This window comes from Anabrus simplex, chromosome 5 (genome assembly GCF_040414725.1).
Source record: "Anabrus simplex isolate iqAnaSimp1 chromosome 5, ASM4041472v1, whole genome shotgun sequence".
Classification (NCBI taxonomy): Eukaryota; Metazoa; Arthropoda; class Insecta; order Orthoptera; family Tettigoniidae; genus Anabrus; species Anabrus simplex.
In genome coordinates this window covers 181,762,411-181,783,034 of record NC_090269.1, presented here as the reverse complement: position 1 = coordinate 181,783,034, position 20,624 = coordinate 181,762,411, and the positions used below count along the sequence as shown (strand labels likewise).

The 20,624-nt window shown below is 37.5% G+C and overlaps 1 protein-coding gene across 2 annotated transcripts in view; it reads right to left on the bottom strand.

Moving 5' to 3' along the window:
• The window catches only part of zetaCOP (COPI coat complex subunit zeta), a 62,206-nt gene that overhangs the window by 12,584 nt on the left and 28,998 nt on the right, over positions 1-20,624 (bottom strand). For both annotated transcript variants that reach the window (XR_010860288.2, XM_067148411.2), the window contains exon 4: positions 19,681-19,771. Coding sequence is in view for 1 of the 2 variants with exons in the window: in XM_067148411.2 (XP_067004512.1) it covers positions 19,681-19,771 (91 nt within the window). In the remaining variant the exon portion in view is untranslated. The remainder of the gene's footprint in view (positions 1-19,680; positions 19,772-20,624) is intronic.

Genomic DNA, 20,624 nt, shown 5'->3' with positions numbered 1-20,624 from the left:
AGACCCATCAATTTAAAGGTCGGAGACCAAGTCTTGATAAAAAAAAAAAATTGTTTCTGCAGGCAAGCTAGCCCCCAGATTTCATGGACCGTGCATTATTCTGGATTTCTAACGCCAGTCACCCTTTTGGTGAGCAATCCAGACACTGAAAGGATTTTTAAGGTTCATCTGTCCCAAGTAAAACCTGTATAAATAAAGGGTTAGTATTAAAACTAAGTGATGGCATTGCTAAGTTAATTATATTTCTTTCCTTAGCAGATTAGAATCTTAAGTTTGAAGGAGGAGGCCTTCTGCACCTGTTAACGGTGAAAAGTCTCTAATGTATTTTTTTTAATTTTTCAACTTTTCTACAAATCTTCCCTTCAGTAAGCTTTTTTCTTCCCTTTCTTTTTCCATCTGCCATTACCTTGCCCCTGCCTCCAAACCTGAGCCTGGATTCCTCGCACTCGTCCTCTATGCCGCCCGCCTTAACTGCCACCACCAAGCAATAACAACCTCTCTCCATAAAAAGTCACTGTTGCCCAGGAAATTGTTGTTGCAGTGCCCTGATGTCATCTGAGGCTGTGTTACAACAACTGGCGAGAGGTGCCGGCACGGGTAAGGGCCCAACCTGTTCCGGCCCAGTCTCTCTCACTATGACAAAATTGGGCACCATCATTGGTGGCAATGACTCCGATGCGGTTCCATAATAGCCCACAACTTCAATATCTGGTCCATGACGACCATCACCATGGCTATCTCTTCTCTCAAGGTATCAGGAGACACGTATCTGACGGTACTTGGGTGGTGCTCCCATTCATCGGCAGTGGCGGCCGCTCTTGCCATCAATCTTGAGCACAACTAACCGGACTTCTACAACTTCACAAATCGCATCAAGAATTATTTTCTTCCAAATACCTTGTCAATGAACTCTCCATCAAGCAATTTTCTAACTTTGATCTTCAAATTCAATATTGTCTAAAATGCTAAATTTTCAAAACTGTAACAAGCGGGGAAGAACTTTCCAGGGTGGAGGTGTGTACCGGAGGTACACCTGTTCCGTGCATTTAAACTGAGCGCCCTGTAGAAGGCCATCTGTACTGTGTACTTCAAACTGTGTATTGAAAGAAGTTTGAACATTTATCTTCAGATGTCTCTACTGTCAACTTATGTGCCCCCCTCTGATGGGAGGATGGACAGTTAATTTTCAAGAGAAATTGTATTTATCAGTTTGCTGAACTGAATTGTTTGTAGATTGTTTTTGGTGTTCTAAGATTTCTAACACTTGTCTCTCTTCCCTCCTCAAATTTTCCACCAATCACAAATTTCGGAATTTAATTTTGTGAACAATCAAAATCGTGGTACAGGGCTTCAGCCCAGAGACTTCTGGAAACTTCCTCTCTGGTATAAAAGCGGGACCTTTTGGGCCGTGTTGTCTTTTCCATCACTCCAGTCAACAGGTTTAGTGTGTGTTGAGGAGGCAGGGGGCAAGCCATGCCCATCTCCGGAAGGCCCACCAGCTCAAGGTAATGGCAGATATCTTTTAATCGTGTAATAGTTTCAGTAAGCTAACTTGAGGAGAAGGTTCCAAAATTCTTTCATAAGGTAAATTTACATTTTTCAGTGTAAATTTTCAAACAAATCTAAGGACTTTATTCTAACTTGGGAAATAAAGAGTATGAACCCTTTTTTAATTCCCATTCAACTTGGTATTGGGGTGACTATAATTTTGTAAACTTTGAAATTGATCTCTTCCTTTTGTAATTTAAAATTTTCTCACCATCTAGTCACCTCTGTAGTATAGGCTTAGCTTCTGCAACTTAGGGCCATAAGTCCACGTAGGGTTTTTAACAATTTTCATGTGATTTTCAAAGGAGTGCAAGAGTTCGCCTCCTAACATTTGGGTTTACAGCCAATATATTAAATCTTTTCCTTTTTCACTAAGGCCATGTAGAATGGGCACTTGTGCACTGTTTATATTTAATATTTTTTTCTTTTTCTGCTAGTGGCTTTACGTCGCACCGACACAGATAGGTCTTATGCCGACGATGGGAAAGGAAAGGCCTAGGAGTTGGAAGGAAGAGGCCGTGTCCTTTATTAAGGTACAGCCCCAGCATCTACCTGGTGTGAAAATGGGAAACCACGGAATATATTTAATCTAATGTAAAAATAGAGAATTGGGCCTTGGAGAGGCTGGAATCTTGTAAATTTTGGGAGCACCGTCTCCCAACTTGTAATTGATTGGAACAGTAGTGCTCTTTGTAATAGTGTAGCCTAATGTTTGAGCTACCAAAGTCATCTCTTATAAATCATTATGTCTATTGTACCGGATTGTTATTAAGTTTCAAATAATTATTGTTTCTAGAGCTGATGAGCTCGTCTTTTGTCTATCCAACTGTTATTTGGTGTTGTTCATTTAGATTTGAATTGAGAGAGGAAAAAAGAAGAGGAAAGAAAGAAAATTTCAAATTTTAGAGTTTTAAATTGAGATTTGTCCCATTCACGCCCACACCTTGTTATAATTCTCTGGTCCACTAAACCATGGTAAATGTAAATTTAAGATTTAAGATTGTAATCTCTGACCTGGCAGGAAATTTAACCCAGGGCCTACTGAACCGAAAGCCACTATTACCTTGAGCTGCTAGACTGCTAGATGATGATGATTGTAAACTCACACACTAGACCGGAACGATGAATAAGACTCCCTGGTCGAAAATGTGCCAGCTTTTATACCTGAGAGGAAGGTTCTAGAGAGCTCAGAGCTAAGGCCCGACACACCCCCAATTTCCATTGGATAATTAAATAGTTACAAGATAAATGTAATTGGCTAAAAAATAAATACACAAAGTGAAGAGTGGTGAATCTTTTAGATGTGGGTGATCATTGAGATTATTCTGGTTGTTAAGTTGTTTGTTTTTTAGGTATAAACTGTTATTATATATATTTTGGGGGGGGGGTATTTACTAATTTTTATTTATTCATAAATTACACTGAAGAACCTAACAGTTAATTTTTTTTTTTTTTTTTAATGCATATTGTGCAGTGGTGTTGAACTGTAATACAGTTTGTGATATAATAGACAACAGAACAGCACACAACTCTTTCTATAAACACTCTCCACTAACAACATCAACTTGAGTTTGAGGTGACTACGTCTTTGTAACCATTTTCTGTCTGTATCTTTTTTAACTTAAATTTTCTCCATCTAGTCACTTCAGTGACTGTAACTTCGGGCCAGAAGCCCAAATAGGGTTTTCTTTTAACTGCTAATTTCAAGGAGGGCAAGTATCCACCTCCACATCATCTTGATTTTTGGGCCAGTAACTTTAACCTGTTCTTTTTTCACAAAGGCCCGGTAGATCAGGTATTCGATACCCCTGTGAAATTATATTTCATTTTGTGTAAATACGTTAGACAGTTGAGCATCTAAGACAGTAAATACTGTTGGAATTGTAAAATGTAGGTTGTGCCTTTGATAGGCCTGGAGATTTTGTTGCAAATGTAAATTTTATAGAGTGTTGATGTAAATGTCGAAGGATGACTTTGGAAGGCTGTTATGGTCTAATGTTCAGAGAATAGTCTCCTAGACAATTTTATGGAGCAAAAGGTGTTCTTGAAACATTGCATATTTTCAATACACTGTAAAAGAAATTGGGAGGGTCGTCTCCTTGACTGTTTTTTTTAAATATTCGATATTCTAAAACTGTTACCCTCAGGGTACTTGAGGGGTCCGAGCGGCCTCCTCTGGACACAAGCAGCAGTGGCTGGTCTGGCCGTCTAACTTAATCAACCTTGAATATATATTTAATCAGCTACATGGACATTTAATATCAACATTACTACTATTTTTGAATTCAACGACAATATCTGGTGGACTTAGAAAATTTTTCTCGACTTTCAAGAATTAAAGGTTTTTCCTTCTGAATTCAACTTCTACAAGCACAAAGACATTACATCAATAGTAACCAAAGAATTTTGAAACTGGATCCAATCATTTTAAGAAAACTGGTTGGTAAATACTTCCGCAATTAACTTCTATATCAACATCATAACTTGGACCTTATTTTGAAACAAAAGTTTATGTTCTTTTGTGGTACCCCTTGGAGGAACTTTTGGGGGGGGAGGTCTGTACCGGGTGGTACACCTCCACGCTGCTAATTCAAACTTTGCGCCAGTTGAAACTCCTCTACTGGAGGAAGTCTGAACTTTATCTACTGTGTTCATTCTCAAGTTTCTCAGAAGATGTCTCTACTTGTAAATTTTGAAGTTTCTGAACCGGGTCGTTTTCGATGTATTTTTGTTTTGCCTGTAGTAAGAAGTGTGGACATTCTCTTCCAGATGGCACTACTGAAGGACTACAATTACGCACCCTAGTGCGAAGTGAAAGAACTGTGTTTTTGGAGAAATTTTGAATTCATAAGTTTGTTCTTTGTTAAATTTCTTTCAGTTATTGTTTAAGTTGGCAATGTTAACCCTTTCCTTCCGCCAGTTTTGAATTCGACCAATAAGGAATTTCTGTAATTAATTTTCCACCAATAATGTGTTTCTTCTTCTTAGAGTGTAGGGGTTTTCGTTGTTAGCCAATAAAATGATTGTGGGCGGGTGTCCTCATTCCTGAAACGCCTCGAACTTTCCACGAGGGTATATAAACTGCTGATTTTCGGGTCTCCGCGCCACTTCAGTAACATCTATCAGTGTGTAAAGTACGTAGCAGGGGGCGGGAAGCACCTCTTTCTTCGGGCAGCAGTTCAACCACCAGGTAATGGCCGTTTAATAACTTCTTTTCTTGCTAGCTCAGCAGTTTAACTCTCGGGGCAGGTCCGAAGCCTTTTACCATGTAACTTTCCCCTAAAATGTAAAGACACTTGGTATCTATTCTATCTTTTTAAACTACATATTGGGATAGAGAGTGCTTAACCCTCTCGAGCTCCCACTCATATTGCATTGAGGTGAACTTATTTTCTCTACCGTTTCTTCCTTCACGTAATGTAAATTGTCTCCTTCTATAAGTCACCTCTTTAGTGTGGGATTAGCCCTTGCATTAGAGGCCTAGCGCCAAGTAGGTTTTAAATAAAGTGTAGTAGGAGTGCAAGAACGCCTCCTCTCAAGTTGGTATTTTAGAGGCCATGTAATTGACCTGTTTCTTTACTCAATAGGCTTCAGTAGGTTGGGTATTTTTACCCCTGTTTTCATGTCCTTGGAGGACAGCTTGAAAGTGGAGTTTGGTGTGGCCTTTGATAGGCTTGAACTTAAGAGCGGGTTGCTCCTTCTAAAATTTTGTTTTCTGCGCGCCTCGAGGAGGCTTTACTGTGTAATTGGGAGCAAGTGCTCCTGGGCATGATTGGGGTCTTCTGCCCCTTTGTTGAATTCTGTATATCGTAAGGTTGGGCTTATAGCTCAAGAATTGTGTGTCTGGCTCTCGGAGCCCAAATTCTGTAACTCTGTAATTGTACATTATCGATTTGTGTTTCGGCTACTGAGTACCTGTTCTATTTGTTATTTCTTAATCTTGAAAAGAAAATATAACCTTGTTAAATTTTATCTTAACTTTAATTTCGTATTTTGAGACCTGTTCAACCCCGCACCTTCTTTCACCTCTGCACATCCAAAAAACTCGGTAACAATAATAATGGACTCGAATTACGATTGCATGTGGGCCGACGACGTCACTTAACAAAAACAACCTCAATGAACATGCACACCTAAAAGTCTTCACAATATTAAGAAAGCACAATGAATTAAAATCAAAAAAATTAGAGTATATACTTCTTAATTCACTTATGCTCATTAAACATCCCTTAAATCATTCAAAACAATTTAAAATACAACAAGGATTACACACATACTTACCTCATTATAGACTGTTATACATTTCAGCATTCAGTTTGCAAACCTCCGTGAATGTATTGAAAAGCCGCCACAATCATCTATTTGTAACTATATGGTCTCGTTTCATTCTATACCTCTTATCTACAAATCATTAGAAATTTAGTCTAATCATCAGCATCTTGGTCCTCTTCTACTTCTCTAACCCTCCATGACCAAATCCATTATTGTCCTAGGTAACTCATCCTCCTCCATTCGCCTCACATAACCCCAACACTGAAGCTGGTTTATGTGTATAGCTTCATCCATCATGTTCATTCCTAAATTAGCCTTAATCTCCTCATTTCAGGTACAACCCTGCCATTGTTCATACCAGCAATCATTCTCACTACTTACATGTCCGTTATTTATAACTTCTAAGATACCCCAAGTCCACCCAGCTTTAACTCCTATAAAGCAAAGCTGGTCTGAAAACAAATAATAATAATAATAATAATAATAATAATAATAATAAATTTAAAAATTAAAAAAGCAACAACAACTCTGCCATAGCCAGTACCAAGCCCAGTTAAGGAGGAGGGTAAAACACAGTCAACAGTCTCAAAGGCAAATGAGAAATTTCAATTCCCAACGGCAGAGATGTTACAGCATTATGTATTTAAAACCTTCCTCTCCAGAAACAGTTTCGGAACAGGCTCTTTGCTGTAGAAATAATTTTCAATTAATTCGTTAACAGGCGTGATTTCTCCCATACTACTAGTGATTTGTGGACTCACTCATTTCTCATGGATTATATTTCTGCCTGTGGACTGAAACGAAACATTTAAAAACTCCATATATACATTGTTAATTAACGTGAATACATTTTTACAGTCCCTGATGTGTGCCGTGCTCTCGCAGTAGCAAGCTAAGCAGGACACTCTTCCTACCGTTTCTTGTCCAATCAGTGTACGGATGGGTAGCTACAACAAAGAGAAGCCATGATGCAAATCAGTTTGTTTGTGGAAGTGATGGCAAGTAGACGTGTTGGCGTCTGGGTGGTGGATTGACCCAGGATAATAATGTAATGACGTGGGTTTAATAACCCTCAACCATTTATGTATATTGGCATCGTTCTGTTGTATCTTCAACCTTGAATTTATTTAATGTTACCAGAGAGATGTGTGTGCTGTGAGTATACTATAACTTGGAGCATTATCGCTCGTAATTGGACATACACAAGTAAGTACTGCAAAAATTAAACTTCTGTGATGACTGAACAAATCTCCTGTCAAAATGTTCACGTAAATTGTGTCTTCTGTATTGTGGAGCCTAATATTTCCAAGCAGCTATCGGATGTTTAATAAATAGGAAAGAAATTATGATATAGAATTAAAATCTACCTGCAAGATCAGTGAAAGAATAAACTTTGCAAGTGTTCTTTTTTTAAAGAAAAAGAATGTTAAATTCATTGTATCATTTGCCCACCTGTAGATAGGCTATGCCTGAGTACAATTAAATTGAAAACAAGAAATGAAGTGGTTCAACCTATTCAATACAAGTAAATAAGAAATGTAGTGTTACATTCTTATTTGGTTAAAAGCGGTACCGGTTTCGACCACCAATCTGGGTCGTCATCATCAGCTGATTAAAAGTACAAAAAACAATGCATAGGAAAACAAAAAAATAAAGGATAAGTCTTTCACAAAAGCAGTTCAAGAAGCAATGAAAGACAATAGGGATTAGCACTGCGTGATTTTAAATCATAAAAACCAGAAGAAGTCGAAGATAAGTCACTTATATGTAGCAAGGCTTATGTCCATGAAGAGTAGCACAACACACGCAATGTCCAGCACTGTGCCTTAAAATGTTTACGAGAAGAGGTGAACAGTTAATTGAACAAGCCTGCAAACACTGCCAGGCGTGAAGTCACTACATGATTTAATAAATTTGAAATCCCAAAATTGTGTAGAAGTCGAAGACAAGTCGCTTAAATAAAGTAAGATGCTAGCTCCTGAAGATCAGCGTAACATACGCAATGTCCGGCACTGTGCTTATAAACGCCGATGAAACTCGATGAATAGCTTGAAGAACAAGCCTGTAAATGCTTCAGTTCCTAAAATATATAATACAAGTTAATATAATTGAAGTATATATATCACCTCTCCTCTCGATTTAAAAAAATTTAAAAAAAAAAAGCCTATTTTCCGAATTGAACTGTATACTATAATACCACCTACAGTTCAGATCATTACAACATTTAAATTTAAACTCATACTTCACGCTACCTTATGCTACCTCAAGTACAACCCGAATTCTTATCTTCAAGAAATAATACGCTATGCATATGCGTTTTTCATTTGTTTCCAATATTGCACTTTTTAACATTTTTCTCCTCACAATTGTTTTTTACGTCAATTGTTCTGCATCTCTAAAGAATCTACAAGATCCTATTAACATTGATATATATACTTCAATTATATTAACTTGTATTATATATTTTCGCGACTGAAGCATTTGCAGGCTTGTTCTTTGAGCTATTCACCGAACTTCGTCGGCATTTATAAGCACAGTGCTGGACACTGCATATGTTATGCTGATCTTCAGGAGCTAGCATCTTACTTTATTTAAGCGACTTGTCTTCGACTTCTACACAATTTTGGGACTTCAAATTTATTAAATCGTGTTGTGACTTCACACCTGGCAGTGTTTGCAGGCTCGTTCAGTTAACTGTTCACCTCTTCTCGTAAACATTTTAAGGCACAGTGCTGGACATTGCGTGTGTTGTACTACTCTTCAGGGACATAAGCCATGCTACATATAAGTGACTGATCTAAGACTTCTTCTGGTTTTTATGATTTAAAATCATGCAGTGCTAATCCCTATTGTCTTATATTGCTTCTTGAACTGCTTTTGTGACAGACTTATCCTTTAATTTTTTGTTTTCCTATGCATTGTTTTTGTACCCAGATTGGTGGTCGAAACCAGTACCACTTTTAACCAAATAAGAATGTAACACTACATTTCTTATTTCCTTGTACTAAATAGGTTGAACCACTTCATTTCTTGTTCTCAATTTAATTGTGATACAGTTCAATACGGAAGATTATGAAATTTTTATCTTTATATGCCTGAGTATGAAATTACTATTAATCTCGCATATGTGGCCTTAAGTATGAGAGACTTTGCATGGGCATGCAATTCTAGTTTCTTCTAGTTTATTTGAGCTTTATTTTTTCTTTTTCTTATCTTAATTTTCCTGGTAATCTTTCTTTGCGTAGGTTTGTTTTTCTTTTGTTTTGGTGCTTGCCCCTTTGTTGCGGTGTTACACCGTGATTGGCCGTTCACTTTGTTTACCTGTGTTGTTGATGGTTACTGTACCGGGTGGTACACCTCCACGTCGCTAATTCGAACTTTGCGCCAGTTGAAACTCCTCTACTGGAGGAAGTCTGAACTTTATCTACTGTGTTAATTTTCTAGTTTCTCAGAAGATGTCACTACTTGTAAATTTTGAAGTTTCTGAACTGGGTCGTTTTCGATGTATTGTTGTTTTGCCTGTAGTAAGAAGTGTGGACATTCTCTTCCAGATGGCACTACTGAAGAAATACAATTATGCACCCTAGTGCGAAGTGAAAGAACTATGTTTTTGAAGAAATTTTGTGTTCATAAGTTTGTTCTTTGTTAAATTTCTTTTAGTTATTGTTTATGTTGGCAATATTAACCCCTTCTTTCTGCCAGGTTTGAATTTAGCCAATCCCGAATTTCTTTAATTAATTTATGACCAATCAGGTGTATCTTCTTCAACTTGGATATGTTGCTTAACCCTAGCCAATAAAATTCTTGTGGGAGGGTGTTCTCATTCCTGAAATGCCTCGAACTTTCCGCGAGAGTATATAAACTGCTGATTTTCGGGTCTCCGCGCCACTTCAGTAACATCTTTCAGTGCATAAAGTACGTAGCAGGGGGCGGGAAGCTCCTCTTTCTTCGGGCAGCAGTTCAACCACAAGGTAATGGCCGTTTAATAACTTCTTTTCTTGCTAGCTCAGCAGTTTAACTCTCGGGGCAGGTCCGAAGCTTTTCCACCATGTAACTTTTCCCCTAAAATGTAAAGACACTTAGTGTCTATTCTATCTTTTAAACTACATATTAGGATAGAGAGTGCTTAACCCTCTCGAGCTCCCACTCATATTGCTTTGAGGTGAACTTATTTTCTCAACCGTTTCTTCCAGTCTAGCGTAATGTAAATTGTCTTCTCATATAAGTCACCTCTTTAGTATGGGATTAGCCCTTGCATTAACGGCCTAGTGCCAAGTAGGTTTTAAACAAAATGTATTAGGAGTGCAGCTTTGCCTCCTTTCAAATTGGTATTGTCGAGGCCATGTAATATTTCTGTTTCTTTACTTGATAGGCCTCAGTAGGTTGGGTATTTTTACCCCTGTTTTCATGTCCTTGGAGGACAACTTGAATGTGGAGTTTGGTGTGGCCTTTGATAGGCTTAAATTTTGAGAGCGAGTTGCTCTTTCTTGAAAATTGAGTTGTTGTATGCCTCGAGGAGGCTTTACTGTGTAATTGGGAGCAAGTGCTCCTGAACATGATTGGGGTCTTCTACCCCTTTGTCGAATCTTGTTTTTTGGGTAAAGTTGGGCTAATTGCTCAAGAATTGTGAATCCGGGGCTCGAAGCCCAAATCCTGTGAATACTGTAATTGTACATTTGGTGCCTTGCTACTCTGTACCTGTCATTCTTGTTATTTCTTAATCTTGAAAAGAAAATATAACCTTGTTAAATTTTATCTTAACTTTAATTTCGTATTTTGAGACCTGTTCACCCCCGCACCTTCTTTCACCTCTGCTGTTCCACAAATACCTCGGAACAGTTACCATAGCAATGATTATGATCATGGATTCTTACTGAAGTGGGTGTGGCACTACTAGTCTGGTAGTTGGTTGAGTAATTAATTTCTGGTTTCAAAGCTTACTAACGTAAATTTTCCTGTTTACTTCTGTTTGGCTTGGTGTTTCCCGTGTTTTGAAAACATTTGTGTTCCTTAAATTAAGTCAGATTGGGCTAGATTTTCATGCTATGCGAAAGCGTACTCCAAGAAGTTTCTCCTGGTTAACGTTTAATCTCAAGGTTGTAAACGTTTATTTCTATTTTTTCCTGCTTAAATCTTTGAAAATAAGATATGAAAAGCAGATCCGCGTTTTAAGTTTAAACTTAGCTTTAATTGGACATTGACTATTCTAATTTGTTCATTTATTATTATTTAAAAGACGATGTCACCTTTTATTTTTCTCATTTAATCCTTTTCTTGTTGAATTAAAATTAAAATTTAATTAAGACATGGTGTTCTCTTTCATAAACTACAGTCATTTAGCGCGGTATCTGGTAATATTATCCACATTCTTTGGGTGTTAATGGGCCTGATTTTGGGTAAGTACATGTTCTGTGTTTAATGCTTCCTTGTTTGTGATATCTCTGTTTGTTTTTCCTTGCTCCTTTTTCACAGCAGCTTAGAAATCTACCATTGCAGTACGCAATGCATTGGGACCTAGGATTCTGGGGAGTCCCACCATCTGCATGCAAGATGAGTCTGAGCATCTTTAAACACCTTCCAAATTGAAGTTCAGGAAGAAATACTTCGTCGGGACCATAAACGTCAACTCACACCTCCGAGTTGGAAAACAGAAAGAACTGGAAGAGCTCCTGGACAACCATCAAATCCAGATTTTGTCTGTACAAGAAACTAGATTCCTAGATGACCATATCATACACAATGTTACAGAATATTAAAAAAAAAAAAAAAAAAAAAAAAAACCAGCAATAAAGATAATGGCTTAACACCCCTCTCCTTGGGAATGCCTTCTACATAAACAAAACCATAGTAGAAGTGTGTCACAGACTTCTCATCAAAATCTGAAAGATTATCCCTATTGACAATTAAGTGTAAAAACAAGAAGTATACTCTCATAAACTGTCACACTCCTATCAACGAAGACAATAAGAAGAACCACAGAAAGTTGATGACTTCTGGAACCACAGAATCGCCCAGATACCCGTGAACCATTTAAAAATCCTTCTGGGAGACTTCAACGCACAAATAGGGAAAGAAAGCAAATACAGATACATAGTAGGAGACTACCCGGCACACAGCAGAACAAACATGAATGGAGAAAGGCTCCTTGAACTCTGCAAAACCTTCCAGTTGAATCTAATGTCAACTCACTTTAGGAAACTCCCAAAAAAGCAAAGACATGGGTATCTCCAATTCCTAACCTAGGAGAATTCCAATTAGACCATGTAGCGATAACAAGGACAAACACTAGGAAGGTGATGAATGTTAACCTCTTAACATACCAATTATTTACAAAATTGTGAACTTTTTTACCTAATTTTTTTATTGTTAAAATGGGCTATTTATTGAAAACTAATGACAGTGGTAACAATAAAAATACATTTTTCGAACTTAACAATGAAATATAAGCCACCAAAAAGTTCCTGCTTTAAAATCCTGAGTATACTCGTGATATTTTTTACGGGTTCTAAAATAAATAACACAGCACTAAACAGATGGCAAGTAATACAACATGACACTCAATACTATTCAAATGTTTGTGGCTGTGTGAAATGCCCTAGAACAAGGATCAACACACAATGCTACATCGCTGGAAAGCCGCGAAAACGAACTGCCTGAGTCACCGACATCCACTACGGTTGAGTCAGAGACATCTGTTGGCAAAAATAGGACCCTGAAGTAATAATTTCATGAACATCTAGCGGAAATATTGAGAAACAACAAGAAACAAGTATATTCAGGCTTTTAAATTAGGCACCGATCAATGAGCGACATTCCCGAGTATACTCGGGATTTTATTTGAAATAGATATATAAAACTCTGAGTATACTCGGGCTTTCATGTTAAGAGGTTAAACTGATTAGAAATGGTAAATTCGACTCTGATCACACTCTCTCCAAAGTTAAAATACGTTTTCTTCCACCAAGACAAAAGAAAGATCCGCCCAAAGTGAAAAAAATACATCATCAATCGAATGATTATCAAAAAAGATATTGTAAATAACTTCAGAGAAGAAATCCGCTTTCCTAGAACAAAGACCTGGCAACATCTCTGTCAAGAGATCAATGAAGCCTCTAAGCAGACACTTAGCCTGGCAAAGAGGAAACATACAATCTGGTGGAATGAAGAATGTGCGTGAGCACTCTAGAAGAGATCTGACACATGGAGAAAATGGAACTGTTCAAGAAATATGGAACCCTTGGAACAACTCATTAAAAAAAAAAGGAAAGAAACATCAGGGATATTCCGCAGGACCAAACAATCATTTGAGAATGCAAAGTTGCAAAACTTCCAGGACAACTTCACTAAGAGATTTCTTCCAAACCTGTACAGAAGAGCTCGAAGTATACCAACTTCCAAGCATAAGCTTCAAAAACAAACAAGGCAAAATTGAACTGAACAATCAAGAAAATTGCAATATTTTAGCCAGATACTTTGAAAAACTCCTCAACTGCTCACCTCCAACAAATAGAACTTCTGCCTCCTTCTATGAAACCCAAATGATATGCCACCAACAAAAACAGAAATTAAAGAAGCCCTAAAAAGTTTCAAGAAGAGCAAGACCAGTGGAGAAGACTCAATATCAGCAGAAATGTTGAAATGGGCTGAACCATAAATCCTGGACGACCTGCACCATATTTTCCAGCAAATATGGGAGACAGAAAAGCTACTAGACAAATGGAAAACAGCGCTGATCCACCCACTCCATAAGAAAACGGAACAAACAAGATGTTAACTACAGAGGGGTGTTGCTACTCCCTGTCACTTACAAAATCCTCTCCACGATACTTCTGAACAGAATTGAAGGAATTTTGGATAAGCAACTTGGAGAATATCAGGGTGGGTTCCAGAAAGGCTGCTCCTGTGCTAAGGAATTCCTTAATTTGAAATCAATGATTCGCCACAGAATGCTGAACAACAAAAATATTGTGATTTCTTTCACTGACTTCAAAAAAGCCTTTGACTCGGTGGAGAGAGAGACCCTAGATAAGATCATCAGAGAATTTGGGCTCAAAAGGTGAAATTCATGGGAGAATTGTCTCAGTCATTTGAAATCAAGACATGTGTGCAACAGGATTATCACCACTATTATTCAACCGTGTTCTGGAGATGATTGTGAGAATTTGGAATTCCGAACTTGAAAATAAAGGGATAACCCCGATCTGCTCAGGAAGGAAATCAGGAGGAATAAAAGTCAATTGCTTGACTTTCACTAATGATTTATACTTTCAGAAAATCTAGAGGAAGCGGCCATACAGATCAACATCATATAAAAGATCGCTAGCAAGACGGAACTTAGGATCTCGAAAGAGAAGACCAGGTTCATGATGAATGACAAACATAGACCACATTTTCTTCAAACACAGACTGGACGGATCCAGAGGGTTAAAAAGTTCAAATACCTTGATGAAATCATACAAGAGAACTGACTAGAGAAAGCTGCATTGATTATCGCATCTCAAAAATAGCTTATAGACTAACTAAAAACATCTACAAGAAATGCATCTCATGAAATTACAAACTAAGTCATTACAACGCTGTAGTAAAAACAGAATGTCTGTATGCCAGCGAATGCCTCTCGATGAATTATAACTTGGAGAAACTGGAGATCCTAGAAAGAAGAATACTACGGAAAGTCTTGGGCCCAATCCAGATTGAAACTGGCTGGAAACTTCTGAACAACAATGAAGTCTAAGAAAACGTGGTGAAAATTCCAGAGACCATGAAAAAGAGGAAGTTATTATTTCTTGCACATTTGTACAGAATGGACAAAACCAGAATAACCAAAAAATTATTCGACTACCTGTCGAAAATTTCAAGATATTAAATTTTTTCCTTTGTAAAGTACCTGTGGAACAAGAAGAAGTTGACGGTGCATGGATTAAGTAAGTTCATAAAGATCTAGAAAAGTCCAACATCCAGGAAGTTCAAACGTTAAACAGGAAAAAATTTCGGACCATGATTCAAAATTTGGAAGGTTTCCAGTCAAAAGAACTGCAAAGACAGGAAGAGCCTGGACGGATGAGCAGAAGAAACAGCATAGGGACCATATGAAGGAGTACTGGAAGAAGAGGAAACTTCGGACAAAGAAAAGATGAAACTGTAGCATGATCCTCAGTGGTCAATTTGCTCATTTAAAAAATATATGAATTTGTTTACGGTACAAGTTAAGCCACACAAAAAAATTGAGTAAGGATAACGTTATGAAAAACAATGAATAATTTACAAAAGAGAATATATATAAAAGGTCAAGAAAAAACACAAAGTAGAAATCAAAGGAGATGTGCAATACAGAAAACAGGAAGGAAAAAATACCAAAAATGATGCTAATGTAAGTTTTATACATAAGTTAACAAATGAAAACCTTGAACTAAACTAGGAAGTCTACTTGTTGCAGCCCCTGAGAAGAGCTGTTGTGGAAGCTGTCAGAAAGTTACTGATAGTTCCACAGAAGGCTCTGTGTGGGAATCTGAAGGTGATATGTTGCATTGTCTGGAATTCTTCAGCACAGTCACAGGCCCGAAGACTGCATCGCAGAGCCACTTCTTCCATGCCCAGAGCACATTCTGTTTAGAGCGACCCATACACTGCACGGAAGATGAAATCCGGGTGGGGTTTCCATAGGGTCAAAGACCAATCTCCGTTCATCGTGGGCCTTAACAGTCCATACTTCAGTCCAGGTTCGCAGTCCACAGTAGTTTACTTTCATCAGTATTTGAGCCAGCAGCATGGGAGGGTGTCTGGATTTCACTCGGCTTGAAGCGATTCTATTAATGTCTTGGTGAATCGGAAGTACTGGCCTCTATTTTATTCAATTCTTGGGTGAGATTGGTCATGCGGCTTAGGCCTGCAGGAAGGATGTGACTAAGGACTGGAAGCCAGTGCAGTGGGCATGGGCGGAATTCGGGAGTGGCAAGGGGTGGTAGTTGTCCCCACCTCCCCATCCCAATATTTTCAAGGAAACCACAGTTTTGTAATATTATAGATTCTGAAATACACATTTAAAAGTACGTACATTTTCATTACTCTGTTTAATTTAGCTCGATGCAACAAAACTATCGTTACAAAATTGTTTAGGCTACCTATGTAATGTTGATAGAAATAATTTCTGTTATTGTTCAATTTTACCTTCTCTCCTCAATTCTAATCAAAATTTCATAAATAAGTTGCAAAGAAATTCCAACGGATGGGCACCAAACGCCACGGCTGTGGCTCTACACGACTGTCTCAATGATCGGATGTTCAGATTACCTACCGTACACATATATGCCAAGCGGTGGAGACACCGTCTGGTTATGTTACAGTGTAGTGTATGTCTTGTTCATCTCTTGTAGTTATATTTAATGGCTTTTCTGTTTTACTGCATCCTTCAATATTTTTAATAGCTAAATGCTAAGCAAACTCTCTACTGTATTTATTTTGTTAGATTTACTATGTACCAATTTGCTTTAATGTTTATTGCATTTAAGCCAAAATTTTTATCTTTATGTAGACATTTTTCAGATTCGACTAACACTAGTAATTTTATTTGTAAATAAATAGGTAAATGATATTTGTTAGATAACTTTGAATGCACTCGGTCAGCTCTCCAAGAAATCTAACACACTGACTCTGCCAGCGGTAAACAAGCCAATGCTCTGTTAAAAAGCATGGAAGATTTAAAATGTTTATTTGATTTGCTTTTACTCTGAAGAGTTCTAACACAATGTGACTTATTACTGCATGGAGGTAGAAAGAAATGTGGATTTAGAGCAGCAGAGTTGCCAAGAAAATGCAACAATTTGGCGAAAATTGGCAGTGGAAGAAAAGCTCCATTTGAGAGAGTACAATAGTACTACAAAGCTACAATGCTGTGCCCTGTTATTGACATACTTAAACAAGAGATAGAGACCAGGCTTCAAGAAAATAACTTGGATATTCTCAACTATTTAAGTGAAATTCTAACTGGAAGTGAAACAGACCTGGCCAGTGTAAAATATGTTTGTAAATTTTACATTTTGGACAAGAAACTACTTCTGTCTGAGCAACAGTGCATTTTTTTTTTTTTACAAAATGCGAGAATAAAAAAACAAATATATCAAGAAATAGCTGCCATTTTTTAAAGAAGTTTTTGAAAAGTGTGTTCACTCAGATTTCTGAACTTTTCCATTTGTTTTTTATAGTTTCAATGTATTCAGCAACCTGCGAGAGCTATTTTTCCTGCTTGCGGCACTTAAAAACACTGCAAGAATGCAATCGCCCAGGAGAAGTTATCCTCATTGGCTTTTTAGCTAGCAAAAGGAGTACTGATGTTGCCATTTCAAAAGTAATTGAAAATAAAAATTTACAGCCTGTTTCCAGTCATTCGACCGAGTCAGGAATGAAATGAACGAAGCCCCCATCTAGTGGCGAGGATAGGAATTATGCCAGCTGCTGAAGCCTGTTGCACTCCTCTGGGGCAATGATTAATGACTGACAGATGGTGGTGGTAGATGACTCATATGTGAGGAGAGTAGAACCTCATAAGGAATACTTCTTTAATATAAGTTTTAACATTTCTAGAAGAGTGGACACAGGTTTTAACATCCGGTAAATGGTTTCGCACTTTTCAATAAAACTAATCAATTCATAATTTACATTAAAAAAAGGGTGCAATTTGATAGAATTTGATGTTCTTTCAAGAATGAAACATGTTATTCTAAATTAAGTTATTTTTTCTTGTGTAATCTGTTATTATATGCTTTCTTTTTTTTGGTATTTACAAAATTGTATTTATTCATAAATCAGTTTGAACAAACTGAAGAACCTAACAGTTATAAATTAACCGACTTGAAATAGAAAATAAATGCCTTCCAACATAAGCAATATATGCATATTTATGATTCATACATGTTCAGTCAGATCATCACGTCCAAACACGATTTCAAGAAAGATTCCTGGGTGTAAAAAGTTCCAGGTCATACAACAATCCATCTTCTTTATAATAAATTTCAGGCTACAGGAAGCTACAGGAAGGGTTCAGCCTAAGAAATCAGACAGTGTTCTCACAAAAGAAAAATGAGATAGATCAATGTTTGGAAAATGCTCAACAACAACAAAAATTACTGTACATATCTTTCATAACAGGCAAGAATTCTTTTATAGCTATGCACAAAAGATCAACTGTTGAAGATCTGGTTCCACCTCCATGGTTATGCAAATACACAAAATAATAATTACTGGAGTGCTGAGAACCCATTTGTGTATGAAGTGCCGCACAATGATGATAAAAGTGGTGTATAGTATACCATAGGTCCAATATTTGTGAAGTGAATAGATTATGCTGACACATACACGAATACGGTTCTAAACTAACTTCTAGAGAATTAACCAATGGGGAGTGTGGTGTTTACTTTCTATTAGTAAGACACTGCAAAAGCTCATGCAATAAAATTTTGACAAGTAATGGTAATGGTGATTATTGTTTTAAGAAGTACAACTGGGCAACCATGCTCTCTCAGCACTAATCAGAAGAGAAAAAGGGGAAAAAAAAAAAGGGAAGGAAGAATGAAGGTATTGACAAAAAGGCTTGAAGAGCCACATAAAGTATGAATATAAAAGACCAGGTAGGTCTCACAAACCTAATACTAACAGGGTTGGAAGCAAACAAAAGTTGACAAGGAAGGACAGATAGAAAAGATGAAAGTGAGGGGCTTTGTACAAGTAAGTGGAAATGTCAGGCTTGACTAGTGATGTATGGTTGCCATCCTATGCTCCCAATTTAGGAGCTCCTGGGATCCCCTTTTAATTGCCTTTTACAAGCGGTGGATACCGCGGATGTATTCTACTGCCCCTACTCACAGGGGGATTTTGATAACAGATCTTGACAGTGTGCTCCACCAGGACAGAGTTGTTGTTATTAGGGAATTGTAGCTCCCAGATCACCCAACTTAACCCTCTAGTTTAAAATAATTACATAAATGAGACAAATCTGTACACTAGAAGAACTGAAAGAAAATATAAGATGTGTCTAGTGCATGTGAAGACTTGTGCCATAGTGCAATGCATAAACAAAGTTTTGTTACAAATTGGGAAAAATTGTGTCAGAGACACATGCGATGTTGGTGCAAGTGTACGGAACAGGAGCTGTAAGTCGAAAATATGTTTACGACCGGTTAAAAAGCTTTTGTGTGGGACTGGAAACACATGAACGATAAGGTGCCACGTCCATTAGGATTAATTATTTGATAATGTAACTGATTTTTGACCAAATATAGTTACATGTTTTATTAGTGTGATACTGAATAGGTGGACCCATGTTACCTACCAATTGTAACTACTGTCAGTACGGATCATACTGAAATTTTTATCGTGCGAAGTAAATGATACTGTTGAATGTTTGCATCACTGCCACTGAACTCTGCCTACACAGGACAACGACTGTCTCACTCGCAGATAAGAATAACAACATGAAGATAGTTCTTAGTTCAAATGCTCTCACTGTATTAAAAACTGCCAACATACTGCTTTGTACCCAGTTTGTTGGTCTCCTCTGAATAACACACAGCAAGTTGTTTCATAGTTTTAGACTTCAAATATAAAAATGTGTCATTTATAGTGTACAATTTTGTAATTGATGAAAAGCTAAAGAGAACTTGGAGTTTTATATGACCATTAATCTGGCGATTCTAAACTACTTGATCTCAAGTTTCATAAAGCACAGTCACCTTGGCGAGAAGCAAGCACTGATGTCAATGAGCAATTGCTCATAATGAAACATACATTCTCTTCCTCCTGTACTTCCAGACCAGATATGTGTTATGTATTTTAAACCTCTAATTTGTTCATGAGGTTAATCCTTACCTGTGCCACAGTCTGTTCTCCTAATGGAATATCATCTGTCCGCAAAGCTACTCTCTGCACCACAGCTGCTGAATCAGCTTCCAAAATAATCCTGGAAAATACACAATTAGAAATAATAGTTCAATTCATCAATTTCATAATACAAATGAATGAATTTCCAGCATCCATATCAATGTTTCAGAATTAAGGCAGTTAAATGTCTTCAAAAAACTTCATTATTTTTAGAAGGAATCTGGCTCCCTGACTAAATGGTAGCAGGTTCAGAGGGTCCTAGACTCAATTTCCAGCCAAGGTGAAAATTTCACCCATGTCCAGTTAATTCCTCTGGCTTGAGAATTTGTGTTTCTCTTAATAAAGCCAAGCATAACAGCTGAGAAGATTTGTCATGCCGACCGCGAGACACCTTGTAATCTGCAGGTCTTTGGGCTTAGCAGTGGTCGCATGGTAGGTCAAGGCCCTTCAGGGCTGTAGCGCCATGGGATGGGAGGGGTTCTCTTAATGCACTAAATGCACACAGCAAGTTGTTTCATAGTCTTATGGTTTGAATTTCAAAATTAATCATATATAGTGTACAATTTTGTAATTGATGAAAAGCTAAACATAACACACACAACACTACAAACAACACAGACACGTAATAGCTGGATGCACCCTTCCCATACGGTTCGCATGAGGAGTGACAAAAGGCCATAAAATTTGTTAAAATCCATGTGTACTGCTGACTCCCAAGTAATTGGGAGTGTGTGCATTTGATTAGCAATGAGAAAGAAAGCAAAAATTCCCAAAAAAGGAAGCAAAAATAGAGTACAGTCAAAATTGCCTGGAACAGAAAGGTGTTCTAAAGGATAATATACATTTTGTCGTTGCACCTGCAAAGCCTGCTATTTTTCATAAAATGAGTTATGTGGCTTAAAAAGGCAAACAAAACAAAAGGCACAAAACCC